At 34.3% G+C, this 27489-nt stretch overlaps 1 protein-coding gene across 2 annotated transcripts; it reads left to right on the forward strand.

Annotated features, from left to right (window-relative positions):
• Positions 1-11089: 11089 nt before the first annotated feature.
• On the forward strand, positions 11090-19417 carry LOC111378921 (GTPase-activating protein GYP1-like). 2 transcript variants are annotated; one of them, XM_023002202.1, is made up of 11 exons: positions 11090-11424; positions 13495-13645; positions 13759-13942; positions 14199-14269; positions 15007-15144; positions 15237-15328; positions 16586-16857; positions 18116-18201; positions 18406-18507; positions 18760-18940; positions 19107-19417. In XM_023002202.1, the coding sequence occupies exons 1-10, from the start codon at positions 11294-11296 to the stop codon at positions 18919-18921; spliced, it is 1389 nt and encodes a 462-aa protein (XP_022857970.1). In that variant the 5' UTR covers positions 11090-11293; the 3' UTR covers positions 18922-18940; positions 19107-19417. The 2 variants fall into 2 exon arrangements, with proteins under 2 accessions (XP_022857970.1, XP_022857969.1); XM_023002201.1 differs by having other exon boundaries at positions 18760-19417.
• Positions 19418-27489: the final 8072 nt, after the last annotated feature.

Genomic DNA, 27489 nt, shown 5'->3' on the forward strand with positions numbered 1-27489 from the left:
TCATTTTCTTTTGTCAGACTTCAGATTTTGCTAAGTAATGGGGCTTCCTCCTGTTCTTTTTCAAGAACAAATCCTTTTTCAAGGGGGGTTGCCCAAATGTTTTTTCAGTAAGCTTTTACCACAAGGTTGCTCGTGGTTATGGTATGGTTTCTCACAGACGGCGCCAATTTATTGACCCCAAAAAGTGTTGCCAACAGATGCCGGTCCCACCCGCGCACACGTGGGCGAATGTCCAACACGCTAAGACACGTGAACAGTCTAAAACAAGCGGTTCCAAGGGCGTGGGAGTAGCCCAACTGCGTAGGACGGTGACGTTCAGAATCCGATGGGTTGTTCGTAATCCGATTGTTTAATAATTACCAACCGGTGTTCGTAAATGTATATGAAAATGTATATAAACTCGATTTGTGTATTGCAAGTAAATGAGAGAGAGTTGAGTAAAGTGTAGTTCTTTGTATTGATTCTTGCATTAGCCTTTTAATGTTACACAAGAGAAGTATTTATAGTGGTATATGTGAAATGGGAGCCCTTGGATGAGGTGGCACATGACCTCATCTCTTTGATTTAACCATCTTATCAGGTATGAGGTTTGACTTGCTAGCTTGCAGCACATTTATTGCTTGTGCAGAGCCCCCATACTAGTGACAAGACTTGACATTTATGCTTATGACAAACGTTCCATCAATCATTCAAATAAGATCTTTATGCAGACGATCTCTTGGGAGAAGTGAACATGGAGGACACTTCCTTGTGGTTCGGAGGCTCGTGCATCAGCTTCGGGGCTTCGGCCATTTCACACAATACTTCCGCTTGAGGGCTTCAGCTATCTTCAACTAGCTTCAGCATCATGGTTTCGGTTCATGGGCCTCGGCATGTGGACCTCGAGTATGTTCACAGGCCTCGGTAAAAAGGCACCTTAGCTAGTAGACTTCAACTTTAACGGCTTCGGTCATTGCTCACCTCGGCAATATATGCCACCTCGGCTGGAGTGCCACGTGGTTCGGCCTGAATGGGCCATTGGCCCAGGTGGGTTGGTCAAGTATGACAACACGCAACAATAGTCCCCCAAGTCCAAGTATGGTCATTCATGTAATGCGTGGACTTTAATGAAGTAAAAATTGAAAGAATATTTTGAACCCCAAATATATATATATATATATAGAATCTCCTCTTTTCCGGCTTGCGAAGCGTGTATGTTATGTTTTAAAACAAGCAGCCCCAATTAATTCTTCCCAGCAACCGAAGTCTCTCCCCCAAAGAACTCTCCTTCCCGCTGCCACAAAGATTGACCCCAAATTGAAGTCCAATTTTTTCTCCCAGCCGCCCCCGACCTTTTCTGTGTAGTGGACATGTATTTATATAAAACTCAAACCTAGTTGCCACCAAATTAAACTCCAATTCCGTCACCTGTGTGTGGTCCGAATAAAATTTGTATCCTTTCATAATTCAAGGCCCATTTGAATTCCATTCCCATTACAACTAGTGTAGGACCGAATTTAATTCTGATCCAGTTGGACCGAATTTAATTCTGATCCAACTGACTTGTGACTTTTATTCCAAAGTCCAAATGCGGCCCATTCATCTTTTCCAAGTAATGAAAGTTGGTCCTTGTACTTTGAATTTTGCCATTTTTCACCAGTTTTCGCTTCTTTCCTTCAATTCCCTTTTCATGCTAAAGTTTACCTATTAAACATAAAATACAAAAAATTAGGATATAATTTGTCAAAAGAACCATCAAATATCATTATTTTAGATATCGAATAAGTGTATAAGATACACTTATCAGTGGAAGTGTGTTTTCTTGTTAGGATTTGAAAATTAGGGTAATTTGGATTTTTTGGACCTCTCTTTGATACTTGGGTCAATCTTGTTGGATAATGGCCTTGTTGGTTTTAAGATTTGGGCCTAAAAATTAAATTAACCCTATTTCCATATTATATGAGGTGGATTACAAAGAAAATTGAAGAATTAGGTCGGGATATGGCCCAATGTAATTATTTTTATCCATGTTGTAATTTAAATTCTTAGGATGGGCCATTAGTGATTACTATTTATTTAATTATCGCTTTTACCGTTTTATAGATGGATGAATCTTAATTATTATCGCATGTCATGTAGATTAAATGAAATACCCCCGGTGCACTAAAAATGATATGCATTTACATTTAAATATTTTTTATCTCTAAATTAATTAGAGGTGGTTGAAAAATATTTTATATAATTAGTGTCATTATAATTGTCTATATTTCACGGACTAATTAAGTGAAAATTCAACGGTACAAAATAATAAGTAGGAGAGGGTTTATAGGCATATAAAAACCTACGGCCTCCTCCGTCATCCAATTTGTTATTAAAATACATAAGTTTAGTATCGAATTATATCGGTCTCCCTATAGGAAAACTACGTTATTTTAGATTAACTGAAATTGTATCTAGTAATAGAATTTCTTTAAAAATGAAATAATGGGATGATCATCCTATAGACGACGTCTTATATATTTCGGATATTTTAAAATTATTGACGGAGGTCATTACACATATATATGAATATTTTTGAGGGACTTCCTATAGAAGATTTCAACAAAATTATTTATAGGTCAAATAGTAATCAATCCTCATTTTTTTGTGGCATGAGATGCCTAACTCAATAAAATGAGTGGGAGGGTCCCAACCTTGCCAACATCTACATTGACCTCTTATAGAGCCGCGTATTAAAGGTTGTAAGGGTTTAAGATTTTCTATTACAAATATAGTTTTGGGTTTATATTTGCATTTTCATATACATGTATCATACAAAGATTATTGCTCATTTTATTAATACGCGAATCATTAATTTTACAGAAAAATGTCACTTAATACATTATCAGTAATATTTAACAAAAATCAACTTGTCGGAGAAAACTACGTTGACTGGAAAAAGAAATCTTAATATTGTTCTTACCGCTGAAAAACGCAAATTTGTGCTGGATGAAGTTTATCCCGAAGCCTATAAAGATGACTCCACAGAATCTCAAAAGGCTGCATATGAAAAGTGGCATCATTCTGATGAGATAGCCCGTTGTTACATTTTGGCATCTATGTCAAATATATTACAACAGAAACATTAGAATATGAAAGCTGCTTTTGACATAATAAAAAGCCTTCAAGAGATGTTTGGACATCAAAGTCGACAGGCTAGGTAAGCCTCCATCAGGGCAATCATGAACACACGCATGAAACCAGATGCATCTGTAAGGGACCATATGTTAACCATGACTGGTCACTTCAATGCTGCAGAGGTTTTAGGAGCTGACATTGATTCCGAGACGCAGATCGACATGGTCCTTGAGACTCTTCCTGAGATGTTCTCACAATTTATAGTTGATTATAATCTACACAAGATGGACATGTCTCTGACGAAATTAATGAAAGAGCTCCAAAATACTGAATTTGTTCTAAAGGCTAGAAGTGGAAGTACTTTAACTGTTACTGTCGGACCCTTTCATCCTAAGCCTTCTGGTGGCGTAGGAGGAAAGAAGAGGAAGAGACCAAACAAAAATCCAGATAGCAAGTCAAAGGGGAAGAAAACTACTGTCGATGGGAAACCAAAGGGAAAGTGTTTTATTTGTGGACAAAAGGGTCACTAAAAGAGGAACTGCCCAGATTACCTAGCTAAGGGGAAGCAAGGTAAAGACAATAATGCCTTATTCATTGAGTCATGCTTAGTAGTTGATTCTACTAATATCTAGATTGTAGATTCTGAAGCCACTAATCATGTTTGCAATTCTTTGTAGGGGTTTCAGAAAATCAAGCATATCAGTGAAAGGGAATACACTCTTAGGTTTGGCACAGGAGCACTGATATCTGCCAAAGCTGTTGGCACTTTTACTTTATATTTTGAGAATTGTAGGCATTTGATATTAGATGATTGTTATTATGTTCCTGAACTTACACGGAACATAGTTTCCGTTGCACTTTTATATCATGTTAGTTATTAGGTACTTTTTACCCGTTCTACGGTGGTTATTAAGTTGAATAATTCTATTATATGTTTGGATCATATGGTTAATAGTCATTATGTCTTAAGTCCTTTGATTGACTCTATACATAACACTATACTGCTAAGAAAAGAAAGAGGTAGTCAAGTACTAATGAAACTCTCTTATGGCATCTTAGATTGGGTCATATCAATCTAAATAGGATTCAAAGATTGGTAAAGGATGGTCCTTTGAATGAGTTTGAGGTGGAATCTATACCAACTTGTGAATCTTGTATAGAAGAAAAGATGACCAAGAGGCCCTTTAAGGTTAAGGGACTAAAAGCTAAAGAGGTTTTGAAATTAGTACATTCCGATGTTTGTGGACCTATTAGTACTCGAGCTAAAGGAGGATACAAATACTTCATCACCTTCACAGATGATTACTCTAGATTTGGACATATATACCTTATGTCTCACAAATCCGAAACTTTGGGGAAATTCAAGGAGTTTCATACGGAAGTTGAGAAATAATTAGGTAAAAGTATCAAGGCCCTTCGATCCGATCAAGGTGGTAAGTTTCTATCCCAAGAGATTAAGGTCTATTTATCAGATAATGGGATATTATCCCAATTGAGTACACCAAGAACTCCCCAACAAAATGGTGCCTTGGAAAGAAGAAATCAAACTCTTTTAGATATGGTAAGATCAATGGTGAGTTATTCCTCATTGCCTATATCCTTTTGTGGATATGCACTACAAACAGCCATTTATATCTTGAATTTGGTACCATCTAAGTCAGTTCCCAAGACACCTCTTGAATTGTACAATGAGCACAAGCCCAATTTACACCACATTCGGATATGGGGATGTCCAGCACATGTGCTAAAGAGAAAGATGGATAAGATGGAATCAAGATCAAATGTTTGTTTCTTTGTAGGATATCCAAAAGGAACAAGAAGTTACTACTTCTATAATCCTCTTGATAAGAAGGTATTTGTTAGCACAAATGCAACCTTCTTAGAGGATAAGTATATAGAAGAACACAAGTCTACTACTAAGATTTTATTGGAAGAAATGTTAGAACATGGTTCAAACAACTTTGTTCCAGATTTTCGCATAGAATCTAATAGTGATGACTTGGAACCTCCTACTGAACCAATGGTTGCTGATGAAGCAAGTGAGCAAGTGATGCCCACGGGGCCTCATAGGCAAATAGAACCAGAGGTGGTAGATAACGAGACACCCATTGTTGTATCTCTACATGTCCCTTCAAATGGAGATAATGAGGATGTTGTTCCTAACCAAAGACAGGATCAAGTAGTGGGAAGAGAGGAAGGACCTTTGGTCAGACTGGATAATCAGGCACCTTCAACCATTACTCGTAGTGGGAGGGTTGTGAAACCACCTTCTAGGTACTTGCTCTATGGAGAATCCTATCAGGCGATCTCTGTTGAGCAAGAAGAAGATCCCACTTTGTTTAAGGAAGTAATGGAGGATGTAGACTTTGAATCATGGAAATTAACCATGAACTCAGAAATGGAATCTATTTATTCCAACAAGGTTTGGGATCTTGTAGATGCACCTAATGGGATAAAGCCTATAGGATGCAAGTGAGTTTATAAAAGGAAAAAAGGTATAGATGGAAAGGTTGAAACCTTCAAAGTAAGACTAGTGGCCAAGGGTTTTACCCAAAGAGAATGCATCGACTATGAAGAAACCTTCTCACTGGTTGCCATGCTTAAATCTATTCGAGTCCTTTTATCCATTGCCGCTCATTATGATTATGAGGTTTGGCAAATGGATGTTAAGACAACATTTTTAAATGGACGTCTTGAGGAGACCATTTACATGATGCAACCTGAAGGATTTGTGAAAGAAGATCATGAAAGGAAAGTTTGCAAGTTGCAGATATCTATTTATAGACTCAAGCAAGCGTCCAGATCTTGGAATGTAAGATTTAATCAAACCATCAAGACCTATGTAAGATTTAATCAAACCATCAAGACCTATGATTTTGAGCAAAATCTAGATGAACCTTGTGTGTACAAGCGAATACAAAGGAAGAAAGTAGTTTTTCTGATTCTTTATATAGATGACATTCTACTCATTAGCAATGATGTAGGGACATTGTCATCTGTTAAATGATTGTCACAGTAGTTTGATATGAAGGACTTGGGAGAAGCTAGTTATGCTTTGGGAATCCGTATCTTGTGAGATAGGAAAAACAGAAGGATTGTATTATCCCAATCTTCATATATTGACAAAATATTGTCTAGATTTGCAATGCAGAATTTCAAAAAGGGACAACTTTCTTTTAGACATGGATTTCATCTATCTAAAGAACATTGTCCCAAGAATGGAATGGAGATAGATTACATAAGAAAGGTTCCTTATACTTCGGCTGTGGGAAGTCTCATGTATGCTATGCTTTACACTAGATTAGATATTTGTTATATCATAGGTATTGTTAGTCATTATCAGTCTAATCCAGGACCAGAACATTGGATAGCAGTGAAGCATATACTCAAGTATATTCGGAGAACGAGAGATTAAATGGTTGTCTATTCAGGACATGATCTAAATCCTATTGGATATACTGATTCCAATTTTCAATCTGATCGTGACTCAAGAAAGTTTACATCGGGATCAGTATTTACACTGGGAGGTGGAAATGTGGTATAGAGGAGTATCAAGCAATCTTGTATTACTGATTCCACCATAGAGGCAGAATATGTAGCGGCTTGTGAAGCTGCTAAAGAAGCTGTATGGTTCAAGAAGTTTCTTTTGGACCTTGACGCGGTACATTTGGCAATGGGGCCAATAACGCTTTATTGCGATAATAGTGGGACGGTTGCCAATGTTAAAGAACCCAGGAGTTATCGGCGTGGCAAGCACATCGAGAGAAAATATCACCTTGTTAGAGAGATTGTTCATCGAGAAGACGTGGCGGTTAGGAAGATTGCATCAACAGATAATCTTGCTGATATGTTCACTAAGACCTTACCAACTAAGGCTTTTGATGGACATCTTAAGGGATGGGTATTCTTAATATGTCACCCATACTCTAAGAAGGGCAAGTGAGAGACTGTTAGCTTGATGTCCATTCTTCGAGTAGTATTCTGTAAAATTACATTATAAATTGACGTTCGTTTATTTGCGTGTTATAATTTGAAGTGATTATCTAAGGTTTCATGATCATAGAGGATGTCACAAATTGTATACTCGATGGATCGGGTATAGTAAAACACAATTCGTGATGTGATCAAAATTATGTCTTTCACAATCGGTTCATAAAGTTGGACGCTTTATGTTGATAAGATTGTATTGTTCTTATTAAGATTTGTCTAGATCTTGAAATAGGAACAATAATTTGTTTTGATGCACATTGAACGGGACCGCGTAGATGACTCATTTATCACCGTTCGAAATAAGACTCTACTTGATTATCAAACAGGTCACTTAAATCCTAAGTGAGTAATGTACCTTTGATTGCTAGTTCAAGTTCTTTGAGGTATCAACGAGTGAAGTCTTAAATAGAAGATTGATCTCGATGCTTTGAGAATCGGGCCGGAACAATTAAAGATCATAAACTTACAATTGTGGAATCCATTAATTATTGAGATGAGACGAACGTCACTCTAAGGTATTTTTCTAGGCAAATTGAATCTGAGTTCACTATATCGATGATGAGATCGTTGGACTTTACATTGTGATTTGATCAAAACGAATTTGCCGTATGAAAATGAGACTTAGAAGGTAATACATGTTGAAGGACAAAAGGGTCATTTTGCCAGTTTCAACATATTAGCGATCAAATGGGGATTGGCTTGTGGAATGATAATCAGAGGTTATTGTTATTGGATCATAATTTGCTTCTATAGCTATTACTCGACTCGAGAGTGCAATCTCGATTTTTTGGTAGAATAAGTCGGGATTAGTAGATGTATCTCAATTGGTCAAGAGTTGACCCAATTGAAAACATCTATTGGAGTTTGGGTCATGTGAGTCTAGGGTTGGCAACAGTTTGGTTATGGGTCGGTTTAGCCAAAACCATAACCGTACCATCAATTTTTTTACTATACCATAACCGCACCATAACCACGTAAATCAGTTCGGTTCGGCTCGGCACGGTTCGATTCGGTTAATAACCATAAAAATAAATTATTTTTTATAGATTCATCCGTCAAATTGATATAAAACAATTGATGAAAAAATCAATGAAAACAAAAACACAATAATTTAAACAAAAATGCAAACATTATCAAACAATTTTCTAAACAAAAATGCAAACATTACCCCAATTTTCAATTGCAAAATACAATTTAACAAACAATATTATAAATATAACAATACTAAACTTTTTCTTCATTCTTGATTGTTGTGCATCGAAGTTACCTGATTCATTCTTCCGCACAAGTCTTACTAGCATAAATCAGCACTCAAAATTGATTTCTATATAGTAAATAATAAATGTATGTAGAGAATACAAGATACTACCTATTCCATAATGGTCTTAACTAAGATTTAAATTAAAAAAAAAAAAAACAATTCATATTGCACAACCCTACCCAGCACCTTGCTACAACAATATCAATTCATCAAAAGATCCATCAATGCTTTAATAAAAGAAAAAAAAAGAAAGAAAAAGAAAAAATGAGCATTAATAAATACACTACAATTCAAAAACATTAGAGCAAATCTGATATAAAAGAAACTAAGGCTTAAATGTAATATAAAATCAATGCTAACCTCAAGAATTTGGTTGGAGTTGTCGACCACGCCTCGAAATTGGCTCAAGTCTATACTATAATCAGTACTGATTGAATTTATCCTCTCTTCGAAAAAATTTGAAACAATTTCTGCATCAAATCCCGAAAATGCGTCCCTGGAATTGGATATAAAATGCAATTAGATTACAGATACAACAAAAATGACTGAGGTGAATTTTTTGTTCCAATAATCTTGATTAAGAAGGCCCCTCACCTGAGGTTCTGTCTTTTCTTTAAAACTAAAGTCCAATCTGATTCAAACTGAAAGTCGTGTGGAAAATTTTTCGGAAGCAATGACGGCTTGGACAGTGGAGGTAGTGGAGCCGTGCGTGAGTTTGTGGTTTGTGGAGATTAGAGTTTGCATTTATGTACTGTCATACTAATGTTATTATTATGGGCTAATGGTAAGTGGACTGGCCTACTGAGTCAGATAGATGTAACGGGGGGGGGGGGGGTTTTTTTTTGGGGGGATTTTATTTTGGGTTGGATAGAAATATAGTGTAAAGCCCAATAATCAATTCAATTGTGTTTTTTTTAGCAGGTAATCGGTTCGATTTCGGTTCGACAGCGTAAATATCATACCCGCACAGCCACGAACCGGTTAATTAAAATTAAATACCATATTCGCTCCATTGCACCATCAATTCGATTTTTCACCCCATTCGATTCGGTTAACCTTGATTTTCGATTTTGATGGTTCAAATTGTCATCTTTATGTGAGTTCGGTTAGGTCCCTTTGTTAGTTTCAATAAAAGGTGTGTGACTCAATTAGTCTACTACAATAAAATCCAAGAAAATTTGTGCAGTTTTCAAATCCTAAATGGCATTTTAAATATGCATTTTATTGACATATTTTATATGAGAATTAAGGTTAGCTACTTTTTATTTTCTTGAAAAGGAAATACACCTAGTGGAGAACAAGGAAGAAGATCTAAGTGAGGAAGTAATTGACTAGGCCATTAAAAGCTCCTTCAAAATGTTATCATCTCTCCTTTCTATGTGCAAGGATTTTATAATCCAATGATCTCAAGGTTACTAAAATCCTTATTTACATGGTTTTAATGTCCAAAGGAAAATTAATTTCCTATTGTGATGATTAAAATCCATCAACCAACACAAACAAATAGGACTTATATTCCCCTATAAGATGGACATGACTTATTTGGTATTGGGCTGATTTGTCGGGATTATTTGGTAAAATGATAGCAAATACCTTTATGTCTAAATGTGGTACCATTTCACCATATACGTGCGCATGCTGGGCAATTTTGGAGGGACTCAAATTTGCTTCAAACATGAGTTTGGCCATTATGATGCTAGAAATTGATTGCAACAATGACGCAACTTTGGTAAATAATCCAAGCTTCTACTTACCCGCCTTATTCGATTTCGATGCCTGGCAAACGGTATAACATGCACTTGTTTCTTTTTAGAATTTAGTTTGGTATTATTGACCACTTGATTTCATTCTAATCGCGTTTACTCGGAGATTTGATGGAATAGAACGTTTGTGCTCGTTTGTTTCAGAAAGAAGGGGGAACAAAACCTTACTTATATTGCACATTACATACTAGTATATAAAATATGGAAATTGCTTCCCGCACACGCAAATTTCATAGGGTCAATACAGGGAGGGGGAGGGGGGAATTCATTTGTACATGTAGCATCATTCATAAAATATCGCAAAGTTTAGAAGTTAAATCAATAAGAGCTCGTTTAACAAAATTTTTGAAGAGTCAAAGCTGCTCCAAGATTAAAATTTGAATTTGTTTTTGAAAGTTTGTCTTTTGCCTTTGCTTACGGTAGAAAAGTTATTTTAATTTTTGTTTGAAAACTAAAATTAAGCCCTAGTTTGGCCTACTTTCTTTCAAATTTTAATGTTTGGAATTATTTTTTTTTGTTGAATGTATAGTTGAAAAAAAGGATTTTTTTTTCTTTTTAAGTTACATGTAATATTATTTAATGGAATATTGTGTGATTGAAAAATAAGAAAAAAGAAAAATTTGAATGAGAAAGAGGGTCAAACGGGGGCTTAAAAGAGCTTCCTATTCCTGAAATCCTTTTAGAGTAAGTCACATTAGATCATCTTCTTTTAGAAACTCTTTTAGAATAAGTACTTTCATTAAATTAGTTAAACGTTTCTCAAAAACAACTTTTGAGTCTCAAAATCACATTTTGACTTTTTAAAAGTCACGTCAAATGGACTCATAAAGTAACTTCTTTAGAAAGCACTTCTACAAAAACTCGAAGCAAAAGTCGAACTCTGCCAAATGGGCCCTAAAACTAACGGTCTAGATAATTATGGGCCAATGTTCTAGCCTTTAACCAACCATAATCGCAAGACAGCCCACTCATATTTCATGGAACAGTGACCCGACCCACTTACTCACGATGGAAAATTCGCAATCTATTTTCCCATTTCAATTTGATTTTCAGAAGCTCTAATTTCATGCAAACAATTCGTAACATAAATCAATTTTTTTTTCGTAATTGACTGTAATTTTCTCCTTTCAAATCTTGTCAATCGGTTATTGTAAGAGAAAAAAGGCTCAGTGGTTGGTAAACCATGTCCTTGAGAAGCAACAGCAGCAGCAGCAGCAGCAATTATAGTAAAGAAGACGATCGGAACAAGGATACTTCTTCTTCACCTTCTACGTTTGATTCAAGATTTAATCAAACTCTCAAAAATGTTCAAGGGTATGTGTTTAATTTGTTACTCCTTAGATCCAACAGTAATTAACTTCCAATTAACCCAAAATTTTGTTACCCAGGGAAATCCCATTCCCCAGTTGGTCACGGGTTTCTTCTATTTTCGTACAGATTTGAATATGCATTTGAAAATTAATACTGAAAAGCCAAATATAATTAAATTTTTGAGTTCGTATGAATTTTGATCTGGAGATTAATTTAATTGCTATTGTTTTTTTTAGCTGATAATTAATGATCTAAATTCTAATTTCAGTAGATTTGATTGTTTACATTGTGGATGCATGTAAAAGTCCCCCTTTTTTTTTCGGGTGAAAAATGGGATCATGGAACAGCGATGTATGTTTGCCAATAGTGCAATATTTCAGGTTCTTAACGGTGAATTATGTGATCTATTGTTTAATTTCTTTTAACATTTTTTTCTTCTTCAACTTGGATTTACTGATATAAATTATTCACTCTATTTGGCTTCGTCCCCACTTTCAAAATTTTGATCAAATTCTTAACTGTTGCTTGCTTTTTTTCTTTATTTTTTTGGTAGGCTACTCCATTCAAAGTGATTGATGCAGTACACTTCCTTCAGGAGTACCTTTTTATTTATTTATTTTTTCCTTCTACTTATCTTTGGATGATTCTTTAGATTTAATAAATTTTTTAGTGAAAATGCCTAAATTTTCAATAACTGGGCTTTGCATTGCTTTTTCTTTTTATTTTCACAACTTTGTTACAATTGATTTACTGTTTGATTTGCTTATTGCCATCATTGCATAATCTACTATTTATTAGGATTCAAAATCTATGAAAGACTTAAATCTTAAGATTTAGGGCTTGCTTGGGAGTTTTCTTGTCTGATTTTGGGTGGCACCATCTATGAGGGGTTGAGAAGATGGGGGTTTGCTAGTTTTTTTTTTTACACAGATTTTGGATTGTTTAAAATCACTTAAAATCGATGTAGTGTAATTTTGATCGTTTTTCTCAATCCACCAAATCTGCGTGTTTTGGCTACTTCTCATATTCTCTTCTAATTTTACCATTTATAAAATAATTATTTGCACGCAACATATTTTGTTCAAAATTAATTTATAAATAAAAATAAATTAATTCAAAAATTATTTATAAGCAAAAACATTACTTTATAATTAAAAAATTTACATATAAGCAAAAAATTAGTATAAGATAAAAATTCACTTTTGTGTAAAAAAAAAATGTTTATAAACTAAAATACTACTAGTAAGAGAAAATTTACTTATAAAATAGAAAAAATTACTTAAAAGTAAAAATTCACATATTTGTAAAAATAGTTTAAAGTAACTTATAATTGTAAAATTAACTTATAATAAAAAATTACTAAGCCCTTGTTTGAGCCACATTATAAGAATAAAAATATATTTTTGAATAGTGTATTGATGGGAAATGTGGGGTTAAGAAATAAGGAAAGTTTTGGATTTGCGTCTAATATTATTTTATTGAAAAATGTGTGGTTGAGATAATATCAAATCACTGTTGAAAAATGTATTTTTTTTTTAAAAATGTGACTCAAACATGGCCTAACTTAAAATTATAAGTAAAAATTTACATTTAAATTTTCTAGTTAAATATTAATTTATATGTAAAAAAATTACTTATAAGTAAAATATCACTTATGACTTATGAGTAAATAAATCATCCAAGAAATTATAAATGAAAGTTTCACTAAAGGACATATATGTAATTTTATTCTTTTAAAAAATTTTCAGAGCCGGTGGATAATAAACTCCCGAGCATATGTTGGACTATTTTAAAACCACTATTAAAATGACTCAAAACTGGCCCATTTATAAACGCTCAAACCGTACTTTAGAAAATGCCCATAATCGTCACCTTGAAACACCCAAGCAAGCTCATCACCAAATGTTCAACAATTTCCCAGATTCTAAAAGAAAATATCATCCGTTTTGTTCTGCTTACAATTGTCTTCTCTTAGTGGTTATGTTCCTCTGATGCAATGATAAATAAATTCAGTTGAGTAAAGTGTTTTTTCTTTATCCACATTTTAAATATTGTACTTATTGATATGTACAGGCTGCTCAAAGGTCGAAGTTTTCCTGGTAAGGTATTGATAACACAGAGGTCGGATCCTTTGGATCAATCAGCTCTGCAATCTCCAAATAATGACAGAAGGTTCTCGAACGATGATACTGAACAAACGGACAAGTTTGATAGATCTGTTGAGGTAGATAATTTCTATCATTATCTATTCATTACTCATATATATGTGTGTGTGTGTGTATTACATAGATATGAGAATTAAATCCTAACAACAGATTTAACTTTTATTTATATTAGGATGAAATCCAAAACAGAAGCAATGCAAGTGCCAGTTCATCAGCTAACAAGACGAAAGCATCAACATTGAGTACTGACAATACATCCAAAGTGGTTCAGAAAACTGCAATGGGAGCTAGATCTACAGATTCTGCAAGGCTAACGAAATTCCAGAAAGAATTATCTGGAACTACAGTCATCTTAGGTATTGAAATGTATTTTTGATCATTCATTCTTCGTTTTGTATGTTTTCCCATTTATGGAAATTACAGACACTTTAGATGATAATTATTGCTATTTGCATGAGGTGGTGCTGGTGTTAAGTTGGGATGATATGCAATATGACTTTGATTTGTATCTTAAAATTTCACTTATTTTCATCTTCTCAATAGGATATCTTTTTTATTTAATTTTCTCCTGGCAACTTACAGCCTTTGCTTCTTTCGTTCTATCACATGCAGAAAAATTGCGCGAATTAGCTTGGAGTGGTGTCCCACCTTATTTGCGTCCTACTGTATGGAGGCTTCTGTTGGTATGCCAGATTTCCAATTTGGGTTTTAGACTTTAGTAAGATTTTTGGATAGGAATTTATGGTACTTTTAGTTGCGACTATTTTATTCACAAATGTCTATAGTTTTACTCTCTGTTCTGAGTATCCCGTACACAGGAACTGATGGGGGTAGTGCATCCCTAGTTTAAAAATATTACAAAAATGTAAAACTATACTCAAAGGCCGGTCTGCATGTTCAATATCATTTTCAATCTGCCTGACAAGTAAATTTATATTTATGAATGACTCATGGAGTATTTTAAATCTTACTGAACCAACACCTGTTAAGAGAGAAGTGGATCATTAAATAATTTTTGGCCTGTCTTCAGATTCTAATCCATGAAAGTTGCATTGACAAGGAGTCAGAGAACAGTTACAAAGCTGTACTCAATCATTTAATTAGTCTTTGCTTTTAGAATTACAATATAAAAGGTATAGGTACATCAGCTTTACATATTGACTATTTTACTTACGGATTTAGTTAGGACTAGTCAACGCTTTCTAGGAACTTTATTTAAACAGTTTTGTGGGTTAATGTTACCATCCTTAGTAAATTTTGAATTCTGAAGCTGCTTATATTTTCTTTTCTTTTCCTTGGAATTTGGTTCCATGATATTTCTATCTCAAAGTTTTACAGTACTTAGCAGACCGATTCCAGAATTGTTTTATTCAAGATTTTCTTTTTGGCAATTTGAATTTTAAACATGAACTGACAACAGGGATATGCACCCTCTAATTCAGATAGAAGGGAGGGAGTTCTGAAAAGAAAGCGCCATGAGTATCTTGATTGTGTTGCACAGTATTATGATATTCCTGACATAGAGCGGACAGATGAAGAGATCAGCATGCTCCGTCAGGTATGATATGCCTTTGTAAGTTTGTTTTTCCCATGTGTCTACTTCACAGTGTTATGCAGCCACATAATGATTGCTTCACTTTTGCTGGTTAGATCGGTGTCGATTGTCCTAGAACTGTTCCCGATGTATCTTTCTTTCAACAAGCAGAAGTTCAAAAATCATTGGAACGAATACTGTATACATGGTTAGATACTTCTCTTCACCTTACTTTTTCCTTAATTGTGGCGCTTCTTTTGATGGCAAGGTTTGCCTACAGTGTAAAAGAGATTCTTGAGCCTCCCAGTGTGAGAAATGATTAACTTGTCATTGAAGCTCTTGTCAATAAATAGATTCAATGAGTTTGATCACTGTAATTGAGATCAAATTATAAACTGGGTTCACTGAAGATTTTAACAAAACTTTTTTGGTAAAAGGAAGTCTACTTCATACTAATGCCCGACGTAATAAGCCTTTAAATTTTTTGACGAGTTGATTAATACTCCTTAAATTTCCGCCCCGCATTACTCCTCCTCTCTGTGTGTGTTTGCACGTGCATTTTCTTTAGCATCTCTCCAAGTTTTGTTCCTTTGTCTTCTCCCTAAAAGTTATATTCTAGGGAATATTCTGGGAACAAAAAGTGGAGATCATTGATGACAATTTGTTGTTATGATTTAGCCCTTGTTTGGGCTCCATTTTAATGTGATTTTGGAAGAAAATGTATTTAGAATAGTTATTTTTTATTTTGGCGAATATGTGGTTAAGGAAAAGTTTTAGATTTACGTGTAATATTATTTTATAGATTAATGTATGGTTGAAAATGAGTTTTGAAAAAATATATTTTGGAAATAATGGAGCCCAAATAAGGACTTATTGGTATCATCAAAAGAGACTCATGTGAGGATTTCATAAATTTATAATATTGCTTATTCGGTAGGAAGGCAACAAGCATGCTGCTTATTATGGCTCTAATCTGTGGTTTCAAGTTGTTAAAGTATAACCTCTATCTGAGCTCTTTTTGACAAAAAATCCATGATGATATTGATTTTGGTGAAAACATTTAGGGTCCGTTTGATTGCAAGAATGGAAATTGGGTGGAAAGAAAACGAATTTTAAAGAATTAAATTGCCTAAAACTTGTTTTATTGGGAATTGTCAATTAAATGTGTTTGCTTGGTCCTCTCTCTGCTATATCAAGCCCATTTTCAAATTCGAACCGCTATAACCGAAATACTTTTTCATTTGTACATGGGTTTAGTTCGATGTCCTTGTTCCATTTAAACTATAGAAATATAAAAATACATAAAGCTGCAAAATACATTAGTTTCCCAATCTTGAAATCTTTATTGCTGGCCTATCATGTCTGTTTGGCTAAGGTGCACTTCTTTATCTACTTCATGCATAAATGCTATGCTATTGATAGCTTACTTCTCGGGTTTATTAACATATCTTTTTCCCCTTTACAGGGCAATTCGGCACCCTGCTAGTGGTTATGTGCAAGGAATAAATGATCTTGCCACGCCTTTCTTAGTTGTTTTCTTATCAGAATACTTAAGTGGTAGTATTGATACTTGGTCTATGGCTGATCTTTCTCCTGAGAAAGTATCTAATGTAGAAGCTGACTGTTATGGGTGTCTATCAAAGCTGCTTGATGGTATGCAGGACCACTACACATTTGCTCAGCCAGGAATTCAGAGGCTTGTGTTTAAGCTAAAGGAGTTGGTTAGAAGGATTGATGGTATTAATCTTTCATGAACTTTATTCATTAATATCATAGCAGTTCTTTTTTTTTTTTTTTTTTAAATTCTTATAAGTGTATCTGTAATTGTATGCTTATTATTTGGATAAAATAAAATAAAATAAAAAAACACAGAAAAATATTAGTTGCATAAAAATACACTACAAAAAAGCCACCTGGTTGCTAAACCTCTTGATTATGCAGTGTAGACTTCATTCTTCCTCGCCCACAAATGACCTCAAGAAGGTAAACCAGCATAATCAATGTGTGTATTATTTTTGTGCGTGTGTTAAAGCTTCATGTTTTAAATATAGTGGGATACACGAGGCAATAATACGGTGGAGAGAGGCTTGTAGGTGTCATTGTGTGGAATTTGGATAGGATTGAAGTTGGATGGGTGATGAAATGTAAATGATATAATGGTGACAAGAATATTACAATTTATATATATATATATGGAGGAATGCATACACACGAGTAAGAATTTCTATATATGAATAAGCATTTAATTTAGATTTCATTAATGATAATATTAATTGAGGGCATTCAACAATTATCAGATATTAGTGAAGGTATTGTTGTCCCAAAAATTATATTCATGTGATACTTAATGGCCAACACTTTCTCCTTTGACATGTAGATCTCACATGTGCCACTTTCTCTCTAGTCAGTATTATATTATACATACATCTGGAAGTTGTCTTTGTTTCTGCTATTTAGTGCTTCTATGCGGCTGGCCAAATGTTCATCATAAATTTTTAAATATGTGCTGCAATTTACCTATGGAGATGCTTTGCAGAACTGTAATTGAGAAAACCTTTTTCTTGTATAGTTTAAACTCAAGAAGCACATGCACGAACTGAATGACAGTAACTCATTAGAAATAAAATTAGACATAACAAAAGTTTTTTCCCTCCAAAAAAGCCTGATTTTTGTAAAAAACCTTTATGCAGGAAATCAAATATATGTGCCTCTAGTTAGTTTAAGCACTTCGTTAATATATCTTGTTACTTTCTTTACTTTCCTTCCTTCCATGGTTGTGTCAATATTTGCCTCTTATATCCTTTATCGTGTATACATGTTTTCTATCTTTGTCGGAGGTAACCATGTGGATATAGGTAAAAAGTTGGTGGTTAGAAAATGAATTGAAAACTGGAAAACATATTACTGGGTTGACATATTCATTTTTGGCAATTTTGTCACTTTTATCATTGGTGAATTTACCAAATTGACAAGTTGCTTTTTCTGAATTTCCCAGAACCTGTTTTAACCCACATGGAGGAACAGGGGCTTGAATTTCTTCAATTTGCTTTCCGCTGGTTCAATTGCCTTCTTATACGTGAGGTTTGTATCAATGCATGCAATCATTTCACGATTTCATAATATTGTTCATGTGCTTATCAATGTATTATTTACTCTATAAAATTGGGAAAACATGTTATATGAAAGTGTTAATGCTTTTGTTTGGGTTCTGTATTTGAGTTGTGAAATCGACATTGATAGTTTTCATAGCGAAAAGGATACCTAATGGATTTATATACTCTGTAGATTCCTTTTCATCTTGTAACCCGCTTGTGGGACACATATCTTGCGGAAGGAGATGCATTGCCAGATTTCCTCGTGTACATATTTGCAAGCTTTCTTTTAACGGTAATATTTGATTTTGCACATGTCTTTGAAATTGAATAACACATAACTTGCTATATAGTTGATGGAATTTCATATTTTTAGTAGTTATTCCAACTAATGCTTAAAACCATGCCTACCTCATGTGAATTTTTTTCTTCCTCTTATAGTGTTACTCAGCATAATTAAATATTGACTCGGTAATATTTGATCTTTTGGTATGATTGTCACTGTCAAAGAGTTGGAAACTGAAGTTTGTTAATTATATATTTCTAGTGGTCAGAGAAGCTTCAGGAGCTTGAATTTCAGGATATGGTCATGTTTCTTCAGCACCTTCCAACTCAGAACTGGAATGAAATGGATCTTGAAATGGTGCTGTCTCGGGCTTACATGTGGCACACGATGTTCAATAAGTCTCCGAGCCATTTAGCTGGTTGAAGAGCAAATAACAATATCTGTAAGATGGGCCTTTTTGTGTTACCTTTATTTGAAGTTTTCACAGAATATTTTTCAATTCTCCGTTCTGTATTATGATTTGTAATATTTGTGTTCTTGGTTACTGAAGAAAAGGGAAAGGGAAAATAAACTCTGATGTCCATTTTTTGATTATATTCAATTGGCAGGCGTTAGTTTAATTCATATTTATTGAGGCAGATCCAGAATACATTTTGTTTGAACTTCTGATTTCAATCTTGTAAAGACATTGTGGAGGAAGTTTTCGATTCTGGTTGGCAGTTTTGTGGCTACAGCAGTGCTGTTAGATGTGTGATTGAAGGAAGGTTGATGGGTTTGGGTCGATGTGGTTGTGGTGGTATGTTGTGGCAGGTGGCAAATTTTTTAGTAGAAATTTACTTTGTACTTATTTTGCTTTGGAGCATGTTACATGTACATCAAGGCCTACATAGTGATTTACACAATGCTACATGATATTTTATCATTGGATAATTTAAAATACAGTTAGCTTTTTCATCCAATTATTTTCGTTCAACTCATATTTTGGCATTGCTTCTGGATCTTCCTTCTTGTACAAACAACAAAATCCTTTTGCTTTTCCTTTATAAATACGGACTGTTAAATGGTTATGTGCATGCTTTATGGATGAATAAAGTCCACCAAATATGATCATCTTCGTTTGATTTTTTAAGGAATTACTTGTTTCAAACATGTTAAAAGACAAAAGGAAGTTGAACCATGTATGTTCTTTGCAATAAACATCCTATAGTGCAAGCCAAACATTGAATCATGTCTATCTAAAAGATATGGTGTTAAAAGCATCAGTTTAGATTAATACACTTTATGTGTTCAATTAAATGAATCATGTGACTTTACATTTAAATACAGATATCATTATTTAATTCTATGCAGTTGCGAGTGCTTTGAACACTAGTGTTGATGAATAACATTACTCTTACAATTGATCATCTTGGCAGATTATGAAGGTTTCAATTATTAAATTCAAAAGCAACTTCTTCCCAATAAGCTGGGAGTTAACTGCATGATTTTAGTTTACTTACACTGTTGGTACTTAGTTCAAAAAGCAGACTGGTGGTATATTTGTTGTAATTTATCTTTGGGCTCTGAAAGATAGACTATAAATTGTAACTGAGTACTCAAAAAAAGCTGTTAATGTCTTTCTTAAGCCTTAACCTCATTGACATAGAAAAGCACAACTTTCATGTACTAAACTTGCATCGTGGAATAATAACTTTCCCCTCAAACCCGATGCTATCAGAAATTCTTCAAGTGTCCAATTATAAAGATGATTAATTGTGAGAAAGCCACCTGTGATCAAAGCAGTGGACAATCCACAAACCACTCACAGTAAGAGATGGTTGAACCTCTCTTCCTACCATAGACCTACCGGGAATGATTGCGAACTTCTATCTAATTCTGCCATGCAGAAGTCGATAGCTTCCTTATACTATGCTTCAGGCACTAAAACCATCTCAGCGGTTTTTAATTAAACGTATCTGTCTATGAATTTTCATTGGTCTCGATTGGTTTATCATTATTTTGTCAAACAAAAAGAAGATTTCATGAGTGCATTGCTTAGAATCCAAAACAGAAAAAGAGAATGTAACTATGTCATACTGTGAAATCTAAGCTTTTCATATCATGAACAAGCATAATGAATGAATGCATAATCTCTATTTTCTAATTAAGATGTGACAGCTTGGCTAAGCTTAAAAATAAGTAAAAGTTACTGTTAAGTAAAAGTAACTCTTAATCTAACTTATTTTCTACTTTAATCATTTAAAAATTAACATTCCTTAATTCGGATAAAAGTTGTTTGGCGAACTCAATCATTCCATTCCTCTCCAACAAAGTATCATGTCATTGAATAAAGTCAGATTCGGGTCCTACCACAGCTCCTTCCTTACAAAGTTAAATACCTGAATCCTGATGCATAACAGATAAATTGAACTTCTATTCAAAGAAAACAAAAGAAAAAAATACAAGCGAAGTCGACACATGAATGAGATTTTCATAATTATGAATTGCATCTGGACTACCATACCAAACAAAGTGCTGTAAAGATAATATCAGCAAATTATTAGCAGAATTTCTACACGTTAAAAGTAAATCAAAATAAGCCGCATCATTAAGCTCACTAGACAGTTCATACAATCAATCTAGTCAAGCTAACGGTTCAGTACATTTTTGGTGTGTTTAGGCACCCCCCCCCCCCCCCTCCCGAAAATCAGAACCTCAAAAACTGAAGAACGACTAAGCCAAAGGAGATATCTTACGCCACTATGCATAATACGAAACAGATGACTTTTTGTTGAGATTTGTTCAAAAATCAATTTAGTATAATATGTGGAATGTGAATGGGATAAACAAAAACCAAAAGGAGGCCCTTTGTTATGGCTCATGCGAAATTTAGTATAATATGTGGAATGTGAATGGGATAAACAAAAACCAAACGGAGGCCCTTTATTTTGGCTCATGCGACAAACGGAGGCCCTTTATTTTGGCTCATGCGACTTGGGGGCAAATTCTGGGTGTTCCATGCGACCGCATGGATTAATACCATGCGGTCGCATGGTTATGGAATCCAACTGTTGCCTGGACATTTTTGGCCGTTGCAAACTCAAATTTGGTGGCGTTTCTTACATATTTTGGCACAATTTCATGCATATGATCAAGGCCTATAAATATGGGATCATTATTCATGCCAAAATGCATTGGAAACACTTGATCAAAACCCTGATTTGCTTTCATATTTAAATCTTCTTTGTGTTCCCAAAGTTTTGGAGGATCGCACTTATGCTTTAGTGCTAGATCCTTGACAAGGCCTTGATATAATTCTACGAATTGTTTGCCAAAATCCTTAAGCATCTCAAACAATTCCGAGAGGAGGTAAATATAGTTTGAGGACAACGATTATGCGTTCGAGCCTTTGTACTTGTTCTTTACAATTTTCTGGTGTTAATCATCTTATTGTTGCATTCTTGTGATATTATTCTTGTCTCTTCTTCATCCCTCCAAATATTTTCAACAATTTCAAACTATATTTATCCTGCAATGGAGAACAAGACAACCATGGCGACCATTAAACTTATAAATCAAGATCTGGTTCGATTGGATGGTTTTGATGGGATGAACTTCACGCGGTGAAAAGACAAGTTGAAATTCCTATTAATGACTTTGAAGATTTTCTATATTCTTGATTTAGATTTGACGCCTTTGTCAGAACACACAAATGGAAAAACCGAAGCAATCAAGGCAGAGAGACAAAAATGCCAAGAAGATAAATTGATTTGCCGTGGTCACATCTTGAATGCACTATCGGATCATCTATATGATGTGTACATGAATACTACATCGACGAAGGAAATCTAGAATGCATTAGAAAGTAAATACAAAGCGGAAGAGGAAGGTACAAATAAGTTTTTGATTTCTAAGTATTTTGATTTTAAATTCTTAGAAAATGTTCCCCTTCTTTCCTAAGTGCATGAGTTGCTAGTGACTTTCAATAAATTAAAGACGGTGAAGATTGAAATCCCGCAGACTTTTCAAGTGGAGGCTATAATTACGAAACTCTTGAGAACTTGGAAAGGATACCGGAAGAAAATAATGTATAGTTTCAAAAATTATTCTTTGGAACAATTGCAAAAAATCTTTGGATTGACAAAGAATCCTGATTGCGTGACAAGAGCGAAATCTCTTTGGAGGGAACTTCCAAAGCTAATACTATTGAGAAATCTGATCTACCTACAAAATCCAATACGGGAAAGCCTTCAAGGAACTTTAACAAGTCCAAGAAAAATACCAAAGGAGGGTGTTTTGTTTGTAGAAAATCTAGTCACTACGCTAAGAAGTGTAGACATCGAAAACAAAACAATTGTGAGGGTAAAGTGAATTCCATCCAAGAGGACAAAATTGTGGCCGCCGTAAGTAAAATAAATGCTATCAAAGGAAAAGTATCCGGGTGGTGGTATGATACTAGCGCCGCATTACATGTATCATATGATAAATCCTTGCTCAAAACATATCATAAGATAAATGAAAATCAAGAGATTTAAATGGGTAACGAAGTGCGGTCCAAAGCAATTGGCTAGGAAAATGTTGATATTATCTTCATTTCCAGAAAAAAAACGTTACTCTAACAAATGTATTGCTTGTTTCGGATATCAATCGGAACTTGGTTAGTGAAAATCTCTTAGGCAAACCGGGCATTAAAAGTGTATTCGAGTCCGAAAAACTTATAATATCCCTTAACGGGAAATTTGTTGGAAAATGTTATTCTTGTGAAGGAATGATCAAATTATGTACCGTTGACAATGAAATGAATAAAACTGATTTTGCTTATATTGTGGATACATTTTCATTATGGCATGCTAGATTAGGTTATGTTGGAATAAGCACTATGAAACACATGAAAAATTATGAATTGATCTCATATAATGGAAATGATGAAAGACAATGCAAGATATGTGTAGAATCTAAAATGATCAAAAAGCCTTATCATAGTGTGAAAAGGACTTTAACATTTTAGAACTTATTCATATCGATATATGTGAAATGAATGGCACGTTAACTAGGGGTAAAAATAGGTAATTTATTACTTTCATTAATGACTTTTCTAGATAAACGTATGTTTACTTGATAAACCATGAAAGTGAAGTATTTGATATATTTAAATATACAAAAACGAGGTTGAAAATTATCTAGGAAAGAAAATTTAAACCTTAAGAAGTGATAAAGGTGGTGAATATTTTTCTAACAATTTTAACTTGTTTTGTGAGTAACATGAAATTATTCACCAATTTTCTGCACCTAGGACACCCGAACAAAATGGCTTGGTTGAAAGAAAAAAAAGAACCTTAATTGAGATGTTTAGTGTCATGTTTATTCATGCTAAGTGCCATTTAATTTGTGGGGTGAAACTTTATTGACTACATATAGGATACATAATAGGGCTCCTTCAAAATATACTAAAGTTTCTCCTTATGAATTGTGGAATGAAGAAAACTGAACATTGGATACTTCAAAGTATGGGAGTATCTTGCTTATTGCAAGAACAAGAATTCTAATAAGATCAAATTGGGTTCAAGAGGCATTAAATGTACCTTTGTGGGATATGCGACTAATAGCAAATCTTATAGATTGCTGAATTTGGAGTCCAATGTGATTATCAAATCCAACAATGTGGAGTTCTTTGAGGATTCGTTCTCTTTGGATAATGAATTGAGGGAAAATCTTGAAAATATCCCTAACAAGTGGAATACGTGATGAAATATCTTTTAAAGATGGTGATGAATATAATGAATCACGAAGAAGCAAGAGAACTCGGGTTGAGAGATGTTTGGGACCGGATGAAATTGACCCTCAACTTAAATTTTTTTTTTTTTTTTTTTTTTTTTGTAGAAGGAAATGAGTTTAATGTTGTAAGAAAAATTCCTTTTGTTCTACAAGTGAAAAACGATTCTAAGACTTATAAAGAAGCTATGGCTTCACATGACAGCATCTTTTGGAATGCAATTAAGGATGAAATGGATTTGATAATATCCAATAATACTTGAAAACTTGTTGATTTACCATCGGGATCCAAACATATTGGATGCAAATGGGTATTTAGGAGAAAATATAATGTTGATGGAACCCTAAATACCTTCAAGGCCAGATTGGTGATCAAGGGATATCGACAAAAAAAAAAAAGGAATCTACTATTTTTGATACTTATGCACCGATAGCTAGAATAACATTGATTAGAATATTATTCGCTTTGGTTTCGATATATGACTTGCATGTTCATCAAATGGATATCAAAACGGCATTCCTAAATAGAGACCTCGATGATGAGGTATATATGGAACAATCCTAAGGGTGAAATCTTTATACGGTTTGAAGCAGACACCTAAGAAATGGCATGAGAAATTTGACTTAACAATTATATCATTCGGGTTTAAGCATAATAGTGTAGATAAATGTTTATATTCCAAAATATGCGAAAATTATGTGATATTTATATGCTTATATGTTGACGACATGTTGATTACGAGTAATCACATGGACGGTATAGAAGAAACAAAGAGGCTTCTATCTTCCATATTCAAGATGAAAAATCTTGGACAGGTGGATACCATTTTGGGTATCAAAGTCACAAAGACTTTTGGGGGTTACCATTTGAGTCAATCACATTATATCAAAAATGTGATAAATAAGTTCAAACACTTGAACTTAAAGGAATATAGTACCCCAATCGATAGGGATGTCAATTGGGTCGAGCCGGCTCGACTCATGGGCTGTTCGGGCTCGTCGAGCTCGAGCCAAGCAGGGGGTCCCGTCCAACAAGCCGGCTCGTCCAAAAATGTGGAAAAAAATAAATTTTTATCAATAAAATTTGAAAAATTTGCAAAAAAAAATAAAATAAAATTCACGAGCTCGCGAGCCACTCGTGGGCTCGGCTTGGCCCATGAGCAACGAGCCGAGCTTCCCTACCAATCGATCCAAATCTGACACTTGTAAAGAATAGTAGAAAGGCAATTGCTCAATTGAAGTATGCAAGTGTTATAGGGAGTCTTATGTATGCAGTTCAATGCACAAGATCGGATATAGCTTATGCAATAAGTAAACTTAGCAAATTTACTAGCAATCCGAGCAATGATCATTGGAAGGCTATTAGGAGAGTTCTTGGATACTTAAAGAAGACCAAGAACTTGGCCTAAATATAATAAATTTCTTGTGGTATTGGAGGGATTTACAGATGTTAGTTGGATACCTAGCACGGGTGAAAGTAAATTTATCTCGAGTTGGGTGTTTACTCTTGGAGGAAGAGCTGTTTCTTGGAAATCAAAGAAATAAACATGTATAACACACTCGACCATGAAATTTGAATTTGTAGCATTATCAGATACCGCGAAAGAGGTTGAGTGGTTTAAGGATCTCTTCTATGAGATACCTTTGGGATCGAAGAATATGTCTTCTATACCTTTCGTGTGTGATACTCGAGCCACGTTAGCAAAAGCATACGATAACATATACAATGGAAAGTCTAGATATATGAGTTTAAGACATGACTATATAAGGAAATTAATCAAAGATGGAATAATTTCCCTAAATCATATAAACTCAATTGAGAACTTAGCGAATCCTTTAACTAAATCACTAAATAGAGATTTAGTAGCATCTACTTCGAGTAAGATGGAGTTAAAACTCCTTCCACAATAAAGGTCCACCAATGGCTGCAACCCTACTTGTCATTACTCAAAAGGTAATCCACGAGTTCAAAGGGTAAAAATAAGTCATTCAATATGTGGGATGGTTTCAGCATTATTAAAATCTGCAGTAACCCTATCCTAATTAAACTAATGTTGGTTGTTACAAAATTGAGGGTTGAGCATTAAAGCTCTTAATGAAGTTTAGTACTAAAATACAAGTATATCTAAAAGTAACAAAGGTATTGGAAGAATTTCACCTAAACAAACTTCGAGGTGGCGCTGCCTCAATTGAGAATTGGAGTTTCTCTCTTAAGAGTTTGTCGAATAAGATGAGCGCAAGGCTATAAGAGCACTAAGCAAGTTATGATGAACTTGAGAACACGTGGTACTCGTGTGTGTGTTCTTACCAATATTGTTACATGGAATAACTGATTCGAAGCTATGGCTACCTTTGATTTCGACTTTACTTTGTTTGAATTACACTATTATTATATTTAAATCAAAAAGATATCTAATACTTATAGATGAGTATCGTATGATTTGAATATAAGATTATATTGAATTTTGAACAAATGGGAAATTGTTGAGATTTGTTCAAAAATCAATATAGTATAATATGTGGAATGTGAATGGGATAAACAAAAACCAAACGGAGGCCCTTTATTTTGGCTCATGTGACCGCATGAGCCATGTGGCCATGCGGCCACTTACCAAAAACTCGGGGGCAAATTCTAGGTGTTCCATGCTACCTCATGGATTAATACCATGCAATCACATGGTTATGGAATCTGACCGTTGCTCGACCATTTTTGGCTGTTGCAAACTCAAACTTGGTGGCATTTCTTACATATTCTGGCAACATTTCGTACATATGATCAAGGCCTATAAATATGTTATCATTATTCATGCCAAAATGCATTGGAAATACTTGAGATTCATCCTTTATTCCACATCAAAGATCAAAACCCTGATTTGCTTTCATATTTAAATCTTCCTTGTGTTCTCAAAGTTTTGGAGGATCGCACTTATACTTTAGTGTTAGATCCTTTACAAGACTTGATATAATACTACGAACTGTTTGCCAAAATCCTTAAGTATCTCAAACAATCTCGAGATGAGGCAAATATAGTTTGAGGACAGCAATTACGTATTTGAGCCTTCGTACTTGTTCTTTACAATTTTCTGGCGTTAATCGTCTTATCGTTGCATTCTTGTGATATTATTCTTGTCTCTTCTTCATCCCTCCAAATATTTCCAACACTTTTCTACTTCACAATAGCTAATCTTTGGAAAAAGTATTCTTTGCAGTCCAATCAATTTCTAAGCATAATACAATAAA

The sequence above is a fragment of the Olea europaea genome, unplaced genomic scaffold (genome assembly GCF_002742605.1).
Source record: "Olea europaea var. sylvestris unplaced genomic scaffold, O_europaea_v1 scaffold190, whole genome shotgun sequence".
NCBI lineage: Eukaryota > Viridiplantae > Streptophyta > Magnoliopsida > Lamiales > Oleaceae > Olea > Olea europaea.